At 38.4% G+C, this 21,295-nt stretch overlaps 1 protein-coding gene across 2 annotated transcripts; it reads right to left on the reverse strand.

Annotated features, from left to right (window-relative positions):
- Positions 1–1,614: 1,614 nt before the first annotated feature.
- On the reverse strand, positions 1,615–20,361 carry LOC149829191 (SEC12-like protein 1). Of its 2 annotated transcripts, XM_090017958.1 has the most exons (11): positions 20,145–20,361; positions 19,943–20,034; positions 5,457–5,589; positions 5,113–5,204; positions 4,766–4,865; positions 4,601–4,673; positions 4,335–4,455; positions 3,873–3,992; positions 2,289–2,359; positions 2,011–2,183; positions 1,636–1,856 (listed from the first exon to the last, which is right to left on the reverse strand). In XM_090017958.1, the coding sequence occupies exons 1-10, from the start codon at positions 20,304–20,306 to the stop codon at positions 2,011–2,013; spliced, it is 1,137 nt and encodes a 378-aa protein (XP_089874084.1). In that variant the 5' UTR covers positions 20,307–20,361; the 3' UTR covers positions 1,636–1,856. The 2 variants fall into 2 exon arrangements, with proteins under 2 accessions (XP_089874083.1, XP_089874084.1); XM_090017957.1 differs by having other exon boundaries at positions 1,615–2,183.
- Positions 20,362–21,295: the final 934 nt, after the last annotated feature.

Raw genomic sequence — 21,295 nt, forward strand, 5'->3', positions numbered from 1 at the left:
TGGCCAGACTACTCTTCTACACTCATTTCCTAAATCAATGGCTGTTGAATTCTACACTTGTAGGATTGTAACTTTTCTCTGCTCTAAACTGATTTTTTTTTTTCATTTATTACACTGAGAAACTATGTTTGGGATCGGAGACCTCGTCGTGCTGGTCTTAGTCTGCCATACTCACGAGGCAACATAAAACTCCATTGGCATTCCCCTCAACTCCCAGGGAGCCTCCTGCTTTACTTTGTGGACTCGAGCTTGGGTACCCCCCTGTAGTCTTCTTTTCTAGGCAAGTAGAATATGTTCTTGTGGACAAAGACATCTCCAATTGTTGAAATGTGATTTTGTGGAGCACAAAAGCTCAAATAGGACCATGCCATTCAAGTGAAACCATAATTTACATGGTTTTCATCACCAATTCCTTTTTTATACAACCAACTGAATACATTTTAGCTACCCTGAGTTTAGCTGGTGTTTTTGTTTGTTGCATTCTGCAGCAAGGAAGCAACATGCCCTCCTTTACATCATGTTTATGAACCTTCTATGGTTTGCAAATTATAGGTGTGGATGAATGTCTATGTTGGTTTGCCAGTGAAGAGGAATGTGTTTGTTGGGACCCCATGTCATTATGTTTCTTCACTCTAGTTAGGACCCTTCAGAAGTCATAGTCACAAGTATGTTTTGTGTGATTTGAACTGGTAAATGCGTTTATCATAATTTTCTGAGCAAAAAACATGCATTACATTAGGCATTTTTCATGCCCAAAATGCGTTTCTTAAAAGAGATAAAAAATCAACAGCCGATATCACACTAAAAAATTGTGATAAAATATATTTTTTCAATAAATCAATTTGAGTATAAATCACCTTATCTTCATATTCTTAGGGTTTTTCTTTTTTCTTTTTGTAAATCAGACCTTATCGATGTGATCTACAAGGTTTCTTTAGTAGAAAATGATATTTGAATCATGTGATTGAGATATATAAACAGGCTTTTTAAAGGCTTCAAAAATCAACAGCCCATACTGCACTAAAATTTCACTCCTCAAAAATTCACATTTTTAGTTTGAAATATGAAACCAAATGAAGGAAACCTAACTAAAATAGGAAACCAGTTGAAAATAAGAAACCCATGGTTTGAGCCGGTTCTATTGGTGGTTGGGTCTCAATGGATTTGGGTTCGGGTTCAGATCAATTCAAGTAGGAAACGGGTTTGGGTATATAATCGGTTCAGGTTTGGGTCAGTTCAGGTATGAAACGGGTTTGGATATATATATATATATATGAGGTTTGGGTTTAGGTCGGTTTGGTTTTACATTATGTGCCATTTGGGTCGGGTTTGAAAAAATGCCAGGTCTAAATGGGTTTGGGTCTACATCATTATACTCAAGACCCGACCCATTTTCTCTATGAGTCTAGATTTTAGATCTGACCCGAACCCATGGGTCTATTAAAAATGGGTCGGGTCAGGTATATCCAACCCAGTTACACCCTAAATGTCAATCCAATATATTAGCAGGTATGAAAGATGTTCCACTCACTGTATGTTTAGAATTATGGTCCTTTTATGTATCAACCAAAATAAAAGCAACTAATACAAGAGATACTGAACTACAAAACTCTGTGCTAGGGTAAGACCCATATATCAATAAGCAAATTCACTTCAGAGTTAGTCAATCGAATCTCAAAGAAACAACAATACATTAAACGCCGTGGCTGTCACACGGGATCAATCTAACAACCATTGTTTTCTATCATAACCAAAAACTGATATTTTCTGAGGAAAAACTGTTACTGGTCGACCTTTCACTTCATAATCAAATGCCAGTTAACAGACTGATGTTTCACTTTCAGCCAGTTCATTACCTAGACACACTTGCACAAACAAATTTCATTAAATTTAAGAGAATTTATGGAAATGAAGACAAATCTTACGCCCATTAATGAAGTCATTCACACAAGAATGAAAGGGAAAATATTCTGCTTGCTAGCAACTACACCCGGAAAGCACACTACTTGCCTATAGATCATCTACTGATTGTGAATCCCCAATAATAGCTTCGACTGGTGGCCTAGAAGGCTGATTTCTTCCAAGAGGGAAGTTCCAAAATGAATCAGAATTCTCGAAAAACACATAAAACGCCAAAGCAGAAGCCAGGAAGAGTCCCAACAGCAGTAAATATATCTGCCATTCTGCAGAAATACACAAGTTTTGCACCAGAAATTACTCAATTAAGAACACAACTAAATCCACATGCATGTGTGCCTGCATGAGAAAGAGAGAGAGAGAGTGAGCACCTTTCCAGTCTGCTGGAACATTAAGCCTAGTGACAACTGCTTCCGATTCGTTTGACGTGGAAAGTATCACCCTGCAACCCAACAATCTCTACTTGGTTAATTACATCCCAGTGAAGACCCTTCTAAATGGATAATATCTGCATGCATATACACAAGCACGGACTGAAAATGCACATTCACCCTTTTCTAGCCTGTTTTGTCATCGGCAATGCCAGAAATCAAAGGAACTAGCATCTTTCAAGCTTCAACAAAGATAAACATGTTCCTACCATTTGACTGCACTGCCATGGCAAGAATTGGAACAACTCCTTCCCCAAGTTCCATTATAAATAGAAGGGGTTTATGCTTTGGACTAAATTTTGGTACTTCTTTGGCATCAGTGAACTGGAATTCGTCATGGATCATATCATCCAACACAGATCATGCAACCCATGACAGAAACCATCCAAAAAGCTTTAGAAATTGAGAGAGATTCATACAAACTCCAAAATATGCACATTACATATGTATAAGTCTAGATTCGGTTAGAGTTGAATGCAAGCCTCAAAAAACCTGCCCAATTGGTAATATTTTGAAGAAATTTTTATGTTGAAACAAGGGACAATTGTCACTTCATAAAAGTGACTGTCCCACATGAGTGCGCACGCACGCACACACACATATGCACACACTGACATGAAAAATAGCAAAAGCGCTAAGCACTTACCCAATCTAAAATTTTGTCCCTTCTGAATACATGCAGAATCTTTCCCTCCAAAGTAAATTTCACTTGAAATAAATTTTAAATTACGCTTTTGCAAACAAAAAAAATCTTAGGAGCAAAGGTGCTATGTTGGGCCCACTTCCTATTCAGAGCAACCAGTTTAGCAGAAAAAATAGAATACAAAACAGAAAAGAAATAAAAGGACTTATGTGTAGAATGCTTCCATCTTCTATTCCTCATGGACTTCTAAGCTTACTCTTTCCACTAGCCTATCTTCATCTCCATGCCGAATTCATTTTTCAGTTTTTGCTTACTTAGATAGGAATACCTTCGCTGTATCCAACTTATCACTTACTAGAAGGTAGATGTTATAGAAAACTTTATTTGTATGACAAACCAGGGACTATTCAGCTTGTCTAAAAAACTTTTCTTTTATAGGCAAGCAGGGGAATAACCCATGGGATTCAAAACTGAGACCGCTTGGTTATGGTGTGACCTGACCATACAGCTACCTCCTTTGATCCTTTGTCTACAAGAAACTACAAAATATCTTGTAGAATGTCCTATGAGTGGGTCCTGGTTGCTTATGGGTGTTCAAATATCATCATATGATAAGTTTTCACTGCTATAGATAGGAAGTTCCACAAGTTCTTTATATGGAAAGACAGAGATCTCAAGAAATATGCATCAGGAAGGCATCCAATCCAATAAGCAAGCAACATACTGAGAGGGAGAAGGAAACAGTGCAACTGGTGCTATGTGTCCCTTCATAATGTATTATTATCAAGAACATTACTATCAAACAAATTAAAAAATAATAGCATTAAAGAGATAAGCATGAATGTATTGTTATTCAAAAAGTTCACTGAAATTATATTTACCTTTCAGTTGGACAAAACTCTAGGGATGATACGTGCCTTCCAAGATAAACCCTTTTAACCCATTGGCAGAGCTCCATCTTCTTCACATCAATGATACCAATATCTCCGTCATGGCTTCCCCTGTAAAACAGTAGAAGTTAATAATATGGAATATGCCAAGAATAAAGAAAACTGTAGAATCAAATATCTCTTATAACAACAAATCATCTCAGCTTCAAGCGATGCCAGTCTAATCACAACAGCATTGATATTTTTTGGACTTACTAAAAGCAAATATGCACTCATCTCAATCAAAGAGCTTATGACTACAATAAGTTGCACTAGAAAGGATATGCTTAAGTTAGACCTTTTAAGATCTTTCAGTAGCTGAATTCACAAATGAGTACCAAAAATCTTCTTTGAATAATTCAAAGTGCAATATTAAATAACCAGACAACATGATTTAAAGGTTCTATTCCTCACAATGCAAGATATTTTCCATCATGACGGATAGAAAATGCAGAGATGGGCTTCCTAGATAGACTTTTCTGCCCAAGCTTATTCCATGTACTGATATCCCATACTGCAATGAACACTTTGCCACCTGCATTTTTTTAGATCAAAAGAATATAAATTCAAGATCTGCAAAATGCACACAAGGAGATGGAAGCATTGACAATGTTTATATATTTGCCAAATCATCACAGTATATTCTCAAAAGTAAGATAGGATACGAATTATTACAGTACCACGTAGCACAGTGCAAAAGAGGAATGGTTTAGTTCCATCCTTGGAAAATCGACAAAATTCAATCTTCTCACCCTTCATTAAAGACATGAAAATATGAAAATTAAATCAATGCAAATTACGAGAAAAAACCAGCTAAAATAGCTGTAAAGAAAATTGATCTTTACTGAGTCACGAGTCAAGGAATGCAACGGAATGCCATCAGTTGCCTTCCAAATTCGAGCAGAGCCATCAATGGATGTTGAAGCTAGAAACTCAGAGTCCAAACTGGAGGGCCACAAGAATAAAACAAAGAAATATCTGTGTCAATCGAAGTCAATTTTTCACACATGAATGTATCTTAATTCTTAGGACAGGGCAATGTACCAGAATATTTATTGCACTGGAGAATAATGTAATACATAAATGTGTATGCATAATCATGATTTGCATTATCATAGCATCACTATATGTATGAATTATCTAGGTACATATAGCATGTTATGTAATTCAACATGGTGTCTCATGGAATTACCTAAAATCCATATCTCTGAAGGATTTATGAGCTTGTGGTTCATCCAAAAGAATTCGAAGAGTTGGCCACTCGAATATCCTAAGATGCCCATCCTGTAGATATACACATACACCCAAAAAATTACAAGGAATCAAGTCACATAGTTTATGCTGGCCAAATGCAGAAGTCACAACCAATTGGAACCAAGATAGCCTTGTTCCACAAAGAAAGATACCCTGATTATTCACTTGAGAAATTTAACTGACATGATATACATCACATGTAATGGAGACAAGTTACAGTGGCAAGTTGTTTGAAACTATTAAAATTTTTGAGATTTAAGTCAAGTGCATCCAAAACCATACCTCCCCGCCAGTGGCAAATTTAGATCCATCAGTACTAAATGCAAGGCATTTCTGAGGGCCCACACCTTGAAGAGCTGGGAGGTCTTTTGCAACAAATTTTATACTCGGCTCCCTAGAAGACATGTCAAGCAATCTGTTTTCCAAGAAGAGGATGGCTTCAATGCAATCACATTCATATAACATTTTACCTAGTAATAATAACTCAAGATAGAATGTTGATGTTTTTATAAGAAAATCATCTCCAAGCCAGCAAGATAAAAGAAATCATCATTAACATCCACTACCAAACACACATTAGCAACACATAACCAAAAAACCCATGCTTGCTAGCATCTAATAATGCAATATTGGTGGCATTATTACTCATGATAATTCAAGAAAATTCCTAAAGACCCCTGAACTTTTCTATTTAACTCAGAAAGTTCTCTTTATTACTTTTAAGGGTTCTATCTTTTATATTTTTCACAGAATTGCCACTAACTTTTCTGAAATTACAGAAAAGTAGTCAGTTTGTGCAATTTGCCTCATAAACCTCTAATATGATTGGAATAAGCAAGAATTTAATACTCTTTCATATTTTTTGATATTTGCATGATAAAATATGTCTTATATCATATATTTCATGATTATGAACATGATATTTTGGGTATTCATGCCTAATGTTATGTTGTTTATCATTTTGTTGGATGTTAGATATATTTTTATCATATTTTGCCAATATATAATAACAAATATCAGAAAAATGACTAGTAGGGTGTGTGCTATAGAACTAGCAAAAACAGCTAAATTGAATGGCACAAATTTTCAAACTTGGAAGAGGAGGATTCCTTTTTGACCCTTGAGGGCATTGAGAATATCCTGCAAGTAAAAATGCAAGACCTTGGAGAAGCTGCTACAGAGGTAGAAAAGAATAAATATAAAAAATACAAAAAGAAAGGCAAAATGGCTAGAACTATTATGCTCACCTATATGAATGGTGACCTCATTAGGGTATTTGAGAATTTTTCCATATCTAAATCTATGTTTGAAGTCATAGCTGCTAAGTATGACACTACCTTGAAAACTCATATTCAGTTACTTTTAGAGCAATACAACTCATGCAAAATGCAAGAGAAAGATGATGTAGTTGATCACGTGAACAACATGCTTGTAATGGCTAAAGACTTAGCCATTATTGGAAATATAATCTCATATCATATGCAGATATCAACTATCCTGCACAGCCTACATCCTTCACGGAGGACAGTCGCCATTGCTCCTAGGTTGAACTCTAAGAACTTGATACTTGATGAGCTGTCCAGTCAATTAAAAATTGAGCAACACATGTTGCAAGATAAGAAGAACGCGTTACATTTTGCTCGAGATGCTCCTAACAACAGTCATGGACCCAATAGACACCTACTATTTAAAAAAACCATTTAAATTTTTTAACAAAATTCATAAGAAAAGGAGTCCAACATTCTATAAGCCGCAGGGAACTGCCTTCTAGGAGAAGTGTTTAAAGTGTGAAAAACCTAAACACTTCAAGAGAGATTATCGGAGTCGCCATAACCAAAATAATAACAACAGAGATAACAGATTTGGTGGGCAAGAGGGAAGGCGTTACATAGTGTGCATGATATTAGAGTGTTCATATGCGAACCAGGAGCTTTTTAGATGGTGGGTGGATTCTGGAGCAGAGTTACCAGTCGAGGAAGCGAGAGCGGGAAGCGATACGGGAAGCGGGAGCGGGAAGCGAAGCACTTTCAAAAATTTAGGAAGCAGGGAAGTGTGGGACCACTTAGAAGAAAATTCCGAACCGTCTCGGAAGCGACCTAGGAAGCGAACCGAAAGCGACCTAGGAAGCGAGGAGGAAGCAAAAAAAATGAAAAAAATGGGGGAAGCGTGCTTCCCATAAAAGGGAAGCGCGCTTCCCAAAAAAGGGGGACGCTTTCCCTCACACTTCGGAAACACGACGTTTCGTGCTTCGGAGAAGCGCGCTTCCCCCTTTACTTAGGCGCTTCCAGTAACTCTGTTCTGGAGCAATATGACATATAGCCAAGACCAAGGAAGGCATGGTGCACATAACTAAGTATAAACGTGGGAAGCATCAAGTGCATATGAGCAACAACACCTATTCTGATGTTATGGGTATTGTAACTTACCGCATAGAAACACCTGAAAATAATGTTTTATTGGCTGATGTTCTTTATATACCATCAATGCGACAAAATTTGGTATATGTTCCAGCCCTGAGCAATAAGGACTTTAAAGTTAGGTTTTTTGCGAGAAAGGTCACTGTAGGAAAACATGATCGAGATATGTTTGGTGGGGTCTTCGACAAAGACCATGGGTTGTTTAAAGTGAATGTTTCTTATTTAAATAAAATTGCATTTTCTTCTGCTTATATTGATAATGTCTTTAATGTGAATGTAAATGTCTGGCACCGAAGATTATGACATATTAATTTAAATAAAATGAAGAAACTTGTCAAATTAAATTTAATGCCTAATTTTGAAACGTCCTTTTATAGATGTGAATCATATATTTATAAAAAAATGATAAGAAAATCATTTCTAACTAAAGTAATTAGAGCATCTAAATTGTTAAAAATTATCCATACAGATATATGTGGTTCATTTATGACCAAAACTCACAAAGGAATGCAATATTTCATATCTTTTATTGATGATTATTCAAGATATAGTTATATATATCTTATAACATATAAATTTAAGGCATTAGAGGAATTTAAAGAATATCGTCAAGAAGTTAAAAACCAACTGAAAAGAAGGATTAAGGTCTTGAGGTCTGATCGACGAAGAGGATACACTTCAAATGAATTTTATGAATATTGTAAAGCAAGCGAAATCAAACCTCAAACAACAACACTTGTAACACTACACCAAAATGGTGTAACTGAAATATAGAATAGGACTCTTCTTGACATGGTTAGATGCATGTTGTCTCATGCTTCATTACCCAAGGTATTTTAGGGAGAAACTATTTATACGACAACATATATTTTGAATAGGATTTCATGTAAAGCCATAGACTCTACACCTTATGAGTTATGGACTGAGAGAAAATCATACTTAAGTCATCTTCGAAGATAGGGTTCAGTAGCCCATATAAAAGTTATAGATCGATCTAGAGATAAACTAGATAGCATATCCAAAAGATGTACCTTTATTAGATATCCAAAAGTATCCAAAGGTTACAAATTATTTCTGTTAAAAGCAATATTCACACATTTGAGGTGGTCATACGTAATTTAGAACAATTATGTATGCCTACGTGTAATTCTTCTCTTTACTAATCACCTATTTAAATAGGTGATTAGGGTTAATGAAAGACATGCTCTCTCTCTCTTCTTTTCTTCTTTTGTTAACTCTCTTGTTGCTCTAAAATAGAGAAACATTTGGTAACGTCAACATGGCATCAGAGCGGGTCTCCCTTCTGGGATGACGATGTTGCTGCTGTTGCTCAAGGATGCTGCTGGGCGTGAAGGGTGAAGAAGAAGTGGGTGATCGGCTCGTGGACAAAAAAAAATCTGATCGTGGATGGTGATCAGGCTGCTGGTCGTGAAGGGTGAAGAAGAAGTGGGTGATCGTGGATCGTGATCAGATTGCTGCTTAGTGGAATGGGGCCTTGGCTGCTTAACGTGATCAGGCTACTGCCAGTCGTGAAGGGTGAAGTAGAAGTGGGTGTCGTTGATCATCGTGATTTGCTCGTGGATTAAAAAATGGTATTTTTTTTCAGATTGCGTTTGATCATTGTGACGCATAATGAGAAGCATGCATATCTGAAGACTGCGATTGGATCTGAAATAAAGAGAAGATCTCGATTCAGATATGAGTGGTATCGTCTTGAAAATTTTTTAAGGAGAGACTATCAACTTCACGACTGGAATGTTCAGCAAGACTACCAACTTCAAGGCCGAGATCCTTACCATTTAATTTCCACGGTAATGATCTGATTGCTATTCAGATCTAGAAGCAAACTGCGCAGGAGTCTCTTTGTTGCGCAGATATCTGGGTTGTTGGATTTTTCTTTGTCTAGTTGTTGTTCTTAGTGAGCAAGCTTTTTTTATTATCATGGCTCAGTCACATGCTCAAGATAATGACCAAAAAGCAGAGATCGTTGGTGAATATAAAGCCTTTGCGAATCTATTTTCGTATGGATCTTCAGTTAAGCTAGATGATACTAATTATGCACGGTGGTCTCACACTTTCATGATGTCGGTTTCTGGTCATCGAAAAAAACATGTCCTGTTGGAATTGGAGCCCACTGAAAGAACTGGAGTTAAGCTAGATGATACTAATTATGCACGGTGGTCTCGCACCTTCATGATGTCAGTTTCTAGTCATTGAAAAAAACATGTCCTGTTGGAATTGGAGTCCACTGAAAGAACCGGAAAATATGTCACCTGGGATGAAGACAATGACATTGTGATGTCATGGATAATGAATAGTGTACAACCTCATATAGCTAATGGACTGATTTATTATACCTCAGCTAAACAAATGTGGGATAATCTTCGTGATATGTATTCTTATGAAACCAATGTGAGTCGTATTCTACAAGTTGAGCAGGAAATTTACCAGTTGCAGCAAGGAGAACAACCTTTGGCCCAATACTATGCCTCTATTAAATCTGTCTTTAAGAGGCTAAATGCACACAAACCCTTATGTTGCACCAAACAGAAGACCCATCAAGAGCAAACAATGGTTGCCTGGTTCCTTACAGGGTTATCATCTGTTTTTTCTGTTGCCAAAGTTCAAATGTTAACCGGTTCTGATGTTCCTACTCTTGCAGAAGCCTACAATCGTCTGAGTAGGCTTGCCATCACTCTTCCTCAGACCCAATCAGAATCACAGGCATCAGCTCTAGCTATCTCCTCAGGTCGTGAAGGAGGTACTTTCTTGAATTTTTGATGGAGAGGTCGCGGTCGCAGTATAGGAGGAAGAGGAAGGCTTCAATGTACATATTGTGGTAAACTCGATCATCTTGAAGATAGGTGCTGGGATAAGACTGGTCGACCTCCTATTCCATCGCCCAAACCAAATGTGTCCAAGGCTCAAGTTGCTAAACTCGAGGCAGAGACTCCCACTACATCCTCCAGCGATCCAGTTATCCTCAGTCGTGCAGAGTACGATGAATTGTTGTATCACCGGCTTCCTAGTTCGAGTGCTCCTATACCTGTTGCTGATGTTGCATGCTCTACAGGTGATAGCCTGAGTTATCAAGGTAGTAGAGATATTCTCCTGTTATAAGCCAAGGAAACATCTCTATATCCCCCACACTTCAATTGACTAATGTCCTTCATGCTCCCTCATTTCCTCAGAATTTACTGTCTGTCAGTCGTATTGCTAAGGAGCATAACTGTAGGGTGATATTTGATCCTGTGTGTTGTATTTTTCAGGACTTGTTGACGGAGAAGAGGATTGGTGGAGGCCATGAGGAGAGTGGTGTCTATTATCTAGATCAGTCAGTTGGATCTATGAATTATGTGTCTGAGCCATCTTCTAATACCTATCAATGGCATCTCCGTCTTAGTCATGTTCCTTTGCCAAAGCTTCGTAGATTTATTCCTCAGATTTCTCCGTCTGACTCATTCCAGTGTGACGCTTGTCAATTGGGCAAACATCACAGAAGCTCCTTTCCATCTAGTCAGAGTCCATCGAGTCAAGGATTGTTTGAGATTTTGCATGCTAGTGTATAGGGACCTAGTAGATCTCAGTGTCGTTATTACTTAGTTATTGTTGATGATTTTTCTAGATTGTCATGGGTTTTCTTAATAAAAGAAAGGTCAGAGGTTGCCTCCATTCTTATGTCTTTTGTCATTGAAATAAAGACTCAGTTTCATTCTCATGTCAAGATTATCCGTACTGATAATGCTCTTGAGTTCAAGTCAAATGAATTGTTACAATTTTATCGAAATCGTGACATCAGTCCCCAAACCACTTGTGCTCATACATCCCAGCAAAATGGAGTCGCTGAGAGGAAACATAAACATCTTCTAGATGTTGCTCGCACCCTTATATTGCAATCAAATATGCCACCTTCATACTGGGGGGATGTCATTCTCACTTCTTGCTATCTTATTAATCGTATGCCTTCTTCATCATTGGAAGAGCAAATTCCTTTTCAAATTCTCTATCCTAATGTTCCTCTTTTCCTGATTTCTCCCAAAGTGTTTGGATGTGTCTCCTTTGTTCATAAACTTGGACCTAACCGTGATAAATTATCTGCCCAAGCCATTAAGTGTGTCTTTATTGGATATCCAAAGAATAAAAAAGGATACCGGTGTTATGATCCCATCTCCCGTCGAGAGTATGTTAGTGTTGATGTATCCTTCTTTGAATTTATTCCTTACTTTTCTACTACTGCATCCAGACTACATGTTGAACAAGGTGATGCCATGCCTCTTCCAGTTCCTCCCGTTCCCTTGGAGTCATTTTCAGAGACTATTCCCCATTCTCAGACTCCCATATCTGCTCGGTATCATAATCCTCCGTTGGTGTACACTCGTAGATCAGCACCTGAATCAGATCCTACATCACTGCCTTCTTCAGAAGTAAGTTCTCCTGAAAATATTGAGATGTCTAATGTTGAGGATGACAAACCTATAGCCCTCAGAAAAGGTACAAGACAATGCACATTACATCCTATTTCCAAGTTTGTTACTGAAGCAAGGCTTGGGGTTCACATGAAGAATTTTATCTCTGCTTTATCTGCCACATCTGTTCCACTTAATCATCATCAGGCATTGTTAGACCCTAAGTGGAAGCAAGCGATGCAAGTTGAGATGGATGCCTTGCTCTCATGTGACACATGGGACTCGGTTGTTCCACCTACTGATGCAGATATCGTCGGATGTAAGTGGGTCTACACCATTAAGTATAACTCGGATGACTCCATTGAAAGATACAAAGCTCGATTGGTGGCTAAAGGGTATACACAAACATATGGAGTTGACTTTTTTGAGACTTTTTCCCCAGTCGCCCGTCCTGGGACTATTTGTTTGGTCATATCTATCGTTGTTCATTGTAGGTGGAGTTTATGCCAGTTAGATGTGAAAAACGCCTTCTTGTATGGGGATCTATCTGAAACTGTGTACATGCAGCAACCTCCCGGGTTTGAGGTTCAGGGGGAGTGTAGCAAGGTGTGCAAACTAAAGAAGGCCATATATGGCCTTAAACAGAGCCCCCTGCATGGTTTCAGAAGTTATTTGAAATTATGTCTGCATTGGCTTCAACAGGTCAACATCAGATCATTCCTTGTTTATCAAGAAAACCTCCGCTGATATTATGGTTATGGTTGTGTATGTGGATGATATTATTCATATAGGGAGTAGTGAAAATGACATCTCAGACACCAAAATTCATCTTCAGAAGCACTTTGTCACAAAAGATCTCGGTTCTCTTAGATACTTTTTGGGCATAGAGGTGGCTAGAAACAGTGAGGGGTTAGTTTTATCATAGAGAAAGTATGTACTTGACCTACTGCAGGAAACATGGATGTTAGGTGTCAAACCAACCAATATACCAATGGATCCTAAACTTCATATGTATGATGAACAAGCAGAACCAATTGAAAGTAGTAGTTTTAGATCCCTGGTTGGTAAACTTTTATATGTTACTGTAACAAGGCCATATACTATGTCACATGGACTCGGCTCCAAGGTCGCCGGACCCGCGTCGACACGCACCGACACGGGTGCGGACACGGGTGCGGCTCGGACTCGGTCAACCCGACCCTGGGTGTGGTCAACGCACCCAGGGTCATTTTGGTCCATTTTTTGGAATTTTTTTTTTGAAATTTTTTTTTTGAAATTTTCTGGGCTACAGCTGTAAGGAAAAAAACCCATCACAACTAAAAAACCTGTACACTTTCAAGTTTTAAGTACAGAATGGGCACAACTCAAGTTTTTGTGGTTTTTTCCTGTATGAAGAATGAATTATTACAGTGTATGAAGAAAGTGCCCAAAAGTGAATTATTCCTGTATGAAGAAAGTGTACAGAATGCCTTCACAACTCATCACCTGTCCCCTAATGGGCACAACTTTGACCGAGTCTTATATATATATATATATATATATATATATATATATATATATATATATATATATATATATATATTTTAATATATATATATAGCCGAGTCCCCGTGTCCAAAATTTTTGAAATTGCGCCGCACCCGTGTCGCACCCGCACCCGCACCCGCACCCATGTGACATAGGCCATATATCTCCTTGGCTGTGAGCAAAATAAGCCAATTCATGGACAGACCAACCTGAGTGCACTGGCAGGCAGCTATGATGATTCCCAGGTATTTGAAATCTTCTCCTGGAAAGGGATTGCTATATAAACAAAGCTCTAACCTTGATATACTTGCGTACTCAGATGCAGATTGTGCAGGGGCCATTGATGATAGAAAGTCCACCATAGGGTTCTGCGTGTTCGTAGGAGGAAACTTAATTACTTGGAGAAGTAAAAAACAAACTGTGGTAGCTCATTCGAGTGCTGAATCAGAATATAGAGCTATGGCTCAAACAACTGCTGAAATGATGTGGGTTAGGTGCATTCTAAGAGATCTATAAGTGATGATTTCATCACCAATGTTGATGATGTGTGATAATAGAGCAGCCACCCATATAGCCAACAATCCAGTTTTTCATGAGAGAACAAAACACATTGAAGTTGATTGCCACTATATACATGACTTAGTGCAGTCGGGGCATATTTTGTTGGGAAGCCCCGACTCCACTAAGTCATGCTGATCAAGTCATGTTGAACATGAGTGTTTTTGCTCATGCCGACATCGTGGCCGTCTGTTTGTATTTTGGATGAATGCCACGTGGTTTTGTTGACTTTGAGCTTTTTAAAATGCAAATCGGATAGCCACGATGTCGGCATGAGCAAAAACACTCATGTTCAGCATAACCTGATCTACTTCCAATTTGTTGTGGGGTGTGTCGGCAAGATATTCGACATCATATCCCATTATTTTGGAGGAATTCAGTAAATTCCTTCGACAGATACTCTCCCCCTCCATCATACTGGAAATGTTGCATTCTAGATGAAAATTGACTGGAGACTAAAGCATGAAATAAACGAAAGAATTTGAATACCTCAGATTTATGTTTCATAAAATAAATCCAAGTATATCTGGAATAACTATCAATAAATATAACATAATAACGACTGTCAGATAAAGAAGATTGTGGGGCAATTCCCCAAACATCAGAATAAACAATTTCAAATGGAAAAGAAGCTCTTTGATTTATTGAATTAAACGAAAGTGCATGGCTCTTACACAATTGACAGCTTGAACAAAGGGAATCAAGACTAGATATAGGAATAAGACCACCTGACACAAGTTTTCCAAAGGATGAACGGTTACAATGACCCAAATGCTGATGCCAAACATCTGGCTTATTACATCGAGACAGACTTAAACATTCTTTGGATGACTCTAACTTGACTGACTGAATAGTGGATGGATTTGACGAAGTCTCACGAACAGAAGAAGAAGCCTCCTTGAGGACATACATGTTACTCTATCGTTCTCCTTCAACGAGCATCTTCTTCATAAGAAGATCCTTGACACAGACAGAAGAAAAGTATCGTCAACAAGTTTAGAAACAAAAACAATGTTTTTAATGATATCAGGAGAATGATAGAGATTGGACAATTTTAAGGAAGAATTGGGAAGTGGAATATTGACATTTTTGGTGTAAGATATAGGATGGAAAGTTATGTCTCCAGTCTTAATACTGATTTTTCCATGATAAGGGATAGGTTTTAGAATCTTACCTACACCACCTGTCACATGTGTTGCAGCACCGAAATCAATATACCAAGTCCTTTAGTCGTTCTGCTTGAAATTCAACCCTGAAAGAGCAGATATCAAAAGATTTTTAACATTGTCCTTTTTGTCATCCTTTGAGCTTTCACTTGCCTTTCCTTTATTTGAAGATCCTGCGCCATTTGTCTTCCCTTTATTCTGTGGATTATACCAACAATTTTCTTTAATGTGTTCCTTTCTATTACATAAGAAACATGTTGGTATATTTCTGGAATTCTCATTTCCTGAGAGTAAATTAGGTGGTGTGTTGGGCATGGGAAACAATCCACAACCCCCTTGATTATTCCTTCCCTGTCCACGTCTACCTCAAAAACTTCCTCGCCCTCTCCCTGAGGTCATCCCTGTGAGTAACACCTCTTGACTGCCGATTGCCAGGGTTGTGTGCCATGTCCTCCCCTTTAATATTGTTTTCATATTGTAGTAATTTTGCCCGAAGATCTTCAAAGTTGGGAAGTGAAGGGAGACATAAAAGAGAAGTTACCAGCATATGATAATCAAGTCCAAAACCATTTAGTGTTTGTTGCACCTTGTCTTTCCATAGCTAGTTGATCAGTAATGGTCTTCACTTTATTCATGTATTTTGCAATTGTCATACTCTCCTTCAAAAGATGAAACTCTCTTTTTAAATGCAAAATTCTAGCCTCTGAGATTTGTGAATAGGTCTTCGCCAACTGCTGTCATAGTTCAATAGTTGAGCACTCATCTGGGATGCCTACTAGTACCTCTTGAGAAAGTGTAGAGGTAATATAAGCAACAACAACCTGATCCTTTCTCCTCCACACTACATATTCTAGGTTTCGAATCAATTGGTTAGAAACCTCCCCTTTATCATTCTTCACCTCCTGCACTACAAACTCTGGTGGTGCATGAATTGTTCCATCGAGGTGTTCATAGAGATCAAGGCTCTTGATAAAGGGCAAGATTTGCCTCTTCTAGGTCAAATAATTTGAATTATTCAATTTTTCAGAAATAAGTTGACCAAGGAAACTTGATGGTAGAGTAAGGGAATCCATGACAAAGAAAAGAGGAAAGAGGGGAGATAAAACAAAGTGAAGGAATAAAAATAGACAAAGGCAACAATCAACAGTACGGGTCTTAACTGGAGTAGCAACAATCGACTCAAGCTTGCTCCTTTTTTTTTTAAAGTTCACGGCTAATCAGACCCTTAAGACTTGCTTGAACCTAAAAGAGTCTTGCTGCTTTCACCAAGATAGAATAAATTTCAGATTTCAATTGCTGCCAACATCCAAGGAACAAGTTTCAGATTTCAGATTATCTGATGGAGAAATCAAATTTCAGATTTTCAGATTTTCAGATTATCGTGAATCTGATTTTAGACCTGATGAAACCAAACAAAATGGATTTTTGTTATAGCAGTCGTCGTTTTCCCTCTTCTTTTTTTTGTTATCAGATCAGACAATATAAAGCACATCGGATCTGATGTTTAGACCGGATCAGACGTCAGAAGTGTGTAATCTGATCTGAGAATTACAACAACAGAAAACGACCAAGGACAGTCAAAGAATATAATAACAAAAGGAAAGAAATTTATCCAGACGATGAGACAGATCTGTTGATCAGGTCTAGGGCAAAATAGAATATTACCCCTATTGAGATCTGAATACAGAAAAAGAGATATAGAAGGGAGAGATAGAAGGAAGAGAAGGAAGGAAAACTCAGAGAAGGAAGGACAGAAAAGAAAATAACCTGTCAAGGCCTGATTCTCACAAGACACACCTTCTGGAATCAATTCTTTGCACTTTGAACCACGATCAGAATCTTGCCTGCTCTGATACCATGATAGAATTCATTCACCACAGTTTAGTTGATGCAGAAGGAGAAGAACGCAGAGAAAAAGGGTGGCTGCAACAAGAGGGGCGTCTTCCACTTCCTTGGAAGTCATGCCCTACTTAATTATATATAATAAGTTTGGGTCGGGTCTGTTACATGAGATCCAGACCTGAAATAATAAACATAAAGAAACGTACATACAGAGATCCAGATCTGAATACAATAAGACCAATACTAAACTACAGAAGTAAATACAAAATAAATGCAATCTCAATATAAATACAATCTCAATAAATCTTGGTTGGCCTCATTGGCAAGCAGTGAAGAGAATATTTCGATATTTGAAAGGGACTAAGAACTTGCAATTATGTTTTCAAAAGGATCCTTTGGAACTGACTGGATATTGTAATGTTGATTTTGCATGCAACAGAGATGATACTAAATTCACTTCTGGATATATTTTTCTCCTTTTGAGGAGGTGTAGTTTCTTGGTCTTGCAAGTAACAAAGTTGTGTAGTTCAGCACACGCAAGAAACTGAGTATGTTGCCTGCAATGCTGTTGCCACTTTTGTCGTTTTGATAAGTCGCTTCCTATGTCACATGGGTGCAGGTGCGGGCGCGGGTGCGAGGATTCGGCACTTCCAAAAAACCCGGGTGCGGGGGTGCGACAGGGGAAAAAATGTAATATATATATATATATATAAAGGGGAGAGAGAAAATCCTTTACGAAAAAAAGGATTTGAAAAGGCAGGAGCTGTCAGCAGAGAAAAACCTTTACGAAAAAAAGGATTTGAAAAGGCAGGAGCTGTCAGCAGCTGACAGCAGATTTTTTTTTTTTTTAAATTTCACAGCCCATCAGCAGCTGACAGCAAATTTTTTTTTTAAAAAAAAATCGCAGCCCATCAGCAACTGTCAGCAGAATTTTTTTAAAAAAAATTTCGCAGCCCATTTCATAGGGCAAATTTAAAAAAAAAAATCAAAAAAAAAAAAAATGGACCTAAATGATCCTGGGTGCGGGCAACGCACCCAAGATCGGGTTGACCGCACCCGGTGCCGCATCCGCACCTGCGTCGAGTCGCGTCGACGCGGGTGCGGCACCCTGCTAGCCGAATCCCTGTGACATAGGTCGCTTCATAAGTGATTTAAAGCAGAATATAACTAACGGGCCAGTATAAATTTACTGTGATAATCAAGCAGTGATCACTCTTATGAAGAGGGGTATAGCTCTAAAAGTAAACACATAATGATCAAATATCATTATATTCATGACATGATTGAAATGAATGAAATTACAATCAGTTACTTACCTACCTCTAATATGATTGTTGATCCCTTGACAAAAGGCATATCAGAAGAAATATTTTTAAAACATGTATCCTGTATGGGATTGAGGTATGTCTAAGTAAGGCATCTAGATGGATGGTTACTAGAAAACTACTTGTTGCTATATTATTGATGTTTGTGTAAAACTCTTATAGTAGGAAGAGAAATCCAGCATCATGACTTGGTATGCATGGCCAAGTGGGAGATGTTGGATCCGGATAAAATCCGAATCTAGGTGGCCATGCAAATTTCAAATAGGTCCCATGCGATAAGATCAGAGGTGGGCCCACTCTCACCTTATCGCATAGGATCCCCATCAAATGCAGTTCAAAAACTGCTTGCACATCAAGATTATCTCCAAGACGCGTTTTTCCTCTATGAGGAAAATCGTGAAGCATGGTGAGACTGCTGGGCAATGGCTACCCAGGGGAGAAGGAGAACCCAGCAACTGCCCTCTCTATAAGAGGGCTTTTCACATCAATAACGGATTCCCTTTGTGCATAGCAAACCACCCTGAAGCAGGCCGTATACCGACAAAACCCTCTATGTTCTCTCTCCCTCAACTACTGCGCACCTCGGTGCAATCCTAGAGAGTCCCTTTGCTTCAACATAGTCTCCTATTGGATATTAAATAACAATAACATTCAAAGAATACTCATCTACCCTAGGTCATTTTGTTAATCCGATTAAACATTAACCCTTCATTATTTCACTTACAACAGCCAATTAAAACAAAAAACATGATAAAGTTCTTACCGGGTTTTGATTAAGCTTGACTGCACGTTCTAGTTTGTGCCTAAAACCTAGCTCACTATTAGGAAAAATTACCTAAATGACTCTCTCCCGGTTAAAATAGATCTATCCTCGGTTCACTACCATGGTGCTTGAACAGATATGTCCCCTATTATGGCATTCTCCATTTTTGCCTTGATGACAAAAATTCATCCTGCATCAAGCATCACCACATGATAACTTCAATCCCTGTGGTTTGAGAATAGTTTTCCTCCCTCATTGCGTCTCGCTACTTTCTCACAGGGTGTCAGTTTTGGACTGCTTCCATAACCAGGATTCTTTCTTTGCACGTCTTCTGAGTGGTAGCCATAGTTTCCAATAGAGATAGGCTAGAACTAGGGAACTAGGGTCTCTAGGCCTCACTGTGGTTTGAACACAAATCTTTTCTAATTAGCTATTTGTGACTCCAAAATACAGGCTCAGCTACTTATCGCTCGTAAATAGATTAGAAATCACAAAAACATCTTCACAACAATGCACATAGGTCACTCCAAGCTAAAGACATATCCAACTCTCACGGCATAAGCCATTAGTCAACAAAAATCTATCTAAAATCCCCTCAAAACATTTATTCACAAACTGATACTACCACCAAGGCACCAACGTCGCAAATCATAATATTTAGGACAGCCAGCATCACTAAAACCACCATAAATGATGAAAAACACAAATCAACAAGAGACCATTGAACGATTTATGCAATTAAAACAAGAAGAGTTTCCTCTTACCTCACACCATTCCGCATCGAGCAAACGATCTCGTCTCCGCTGGGATGGACAGAGACGCAAATGGGGTCTCCATCCTCGCACACATACTCAGCCTACATAAGCAAAGAAACATGACCACCATCATCTTCTTGTTTCTACTCTGTTTCTCTCATCGAAAAACTGGGATTGAAGCAATGGAGAAGAGAACCAAATCAAAGGGTACCTTGGGAGAGAGGGAGAGAGCATTAGGATCGAAGGAAGAGATTTGCAGGATTGGCGGCAACGACCCATGTCCAGACTTGCAAAGGAGAGCGTAAATCTCGTCCCCGCGGCGAATCCATGCCGTACACTTGACGGCACCTCGATGAACCCGATCACCGTCCATCGAAAACCCACCTCTTTCCTCCCTTTATCCTTCCTCCCCAACGATCGATCGCTCTGAATTCCTAGAGAGAGAAAGAGCGGTCTTATTGAACTGGTTTGATTGAGGAACCAGGCTGTGTCGTGGTTGACATGAACAGAGTCAACTCTAGGTGTGAAGGATATTCTCCCAAGGTCTCTTCAACGTGTTGAATACCCACATCACAAAGATACGGACACGTACGTAGAGGACTCGATACGGGTACGAGAGGCTAATTGGCAAAATAAAATTTTATGAAAAATAGGACACAATGAAATGGGATTTTCTAGTCATCCATTGATTAAAACTAAATTTTTTAGGTTTTAAAAGTGTACGTCATTAAAAATATTATTAAAGTATTAAAAATTAAAAATAATAGAATTTTGTTCATATGTGTTATGATTTGTTATCCGGTGTCTTCCTTCACGGGTCAAGTTATAGCTCCTAAACACAGAACCCTAATTGGAGTGTCCCTGTGAAAATAGGAATAGTCTGAACTCGGATCAGGTCTTGATGAGATCCACGTGCCTGTCCCTTTGACGGGTCCAGGTCTAGTGAGAATCAAGAGCTCATATATGAATCCGTTTAATCAAATTAGGCAGAAATACATGGCATCCAATTGATAATTGGATTCAGATTTGATTTACAATTTTACATCTGAATCTGAGTCTGAACGAATCCATGTCCGATGGGTAATCCAAATCCAAATCCATATAATATGTATCCAAATAGCAGTTTTTTTTTAAAGCTAGGACATGGTTAAAATCTTGGAATTTAAATGATGTTCGAGTTTGAACACGATCTACGAATCATGACCCACACTGTCCTGCTGCCAGCTAAATAAGTTTGGGGCATTTTGATACTTGACAAAAACAATAGGAGACAAAAACAGTATGCCTTCCTACTAGCGATAACAATGAATCGGATTTTTTCTGATATCTGACCGAATTCGATTCCATTTAGTTTCATTTGGT

The sequence above is a fragment of the Nuphar pumila genome, chromosome 9 (genome assembly GCF_984573655.1).
Source record: "Nuphar pumila chromosome 9, dmNupPumi1.hap1.1, whole genome shotgun sequence".
Lineage (NCBI taxonomy): Eukaryota > Viridiplantae > Streptophyta > Magnoliopsida > Nymphaeales > Nymphaeaceae > Nuphar > Nuphar pumila.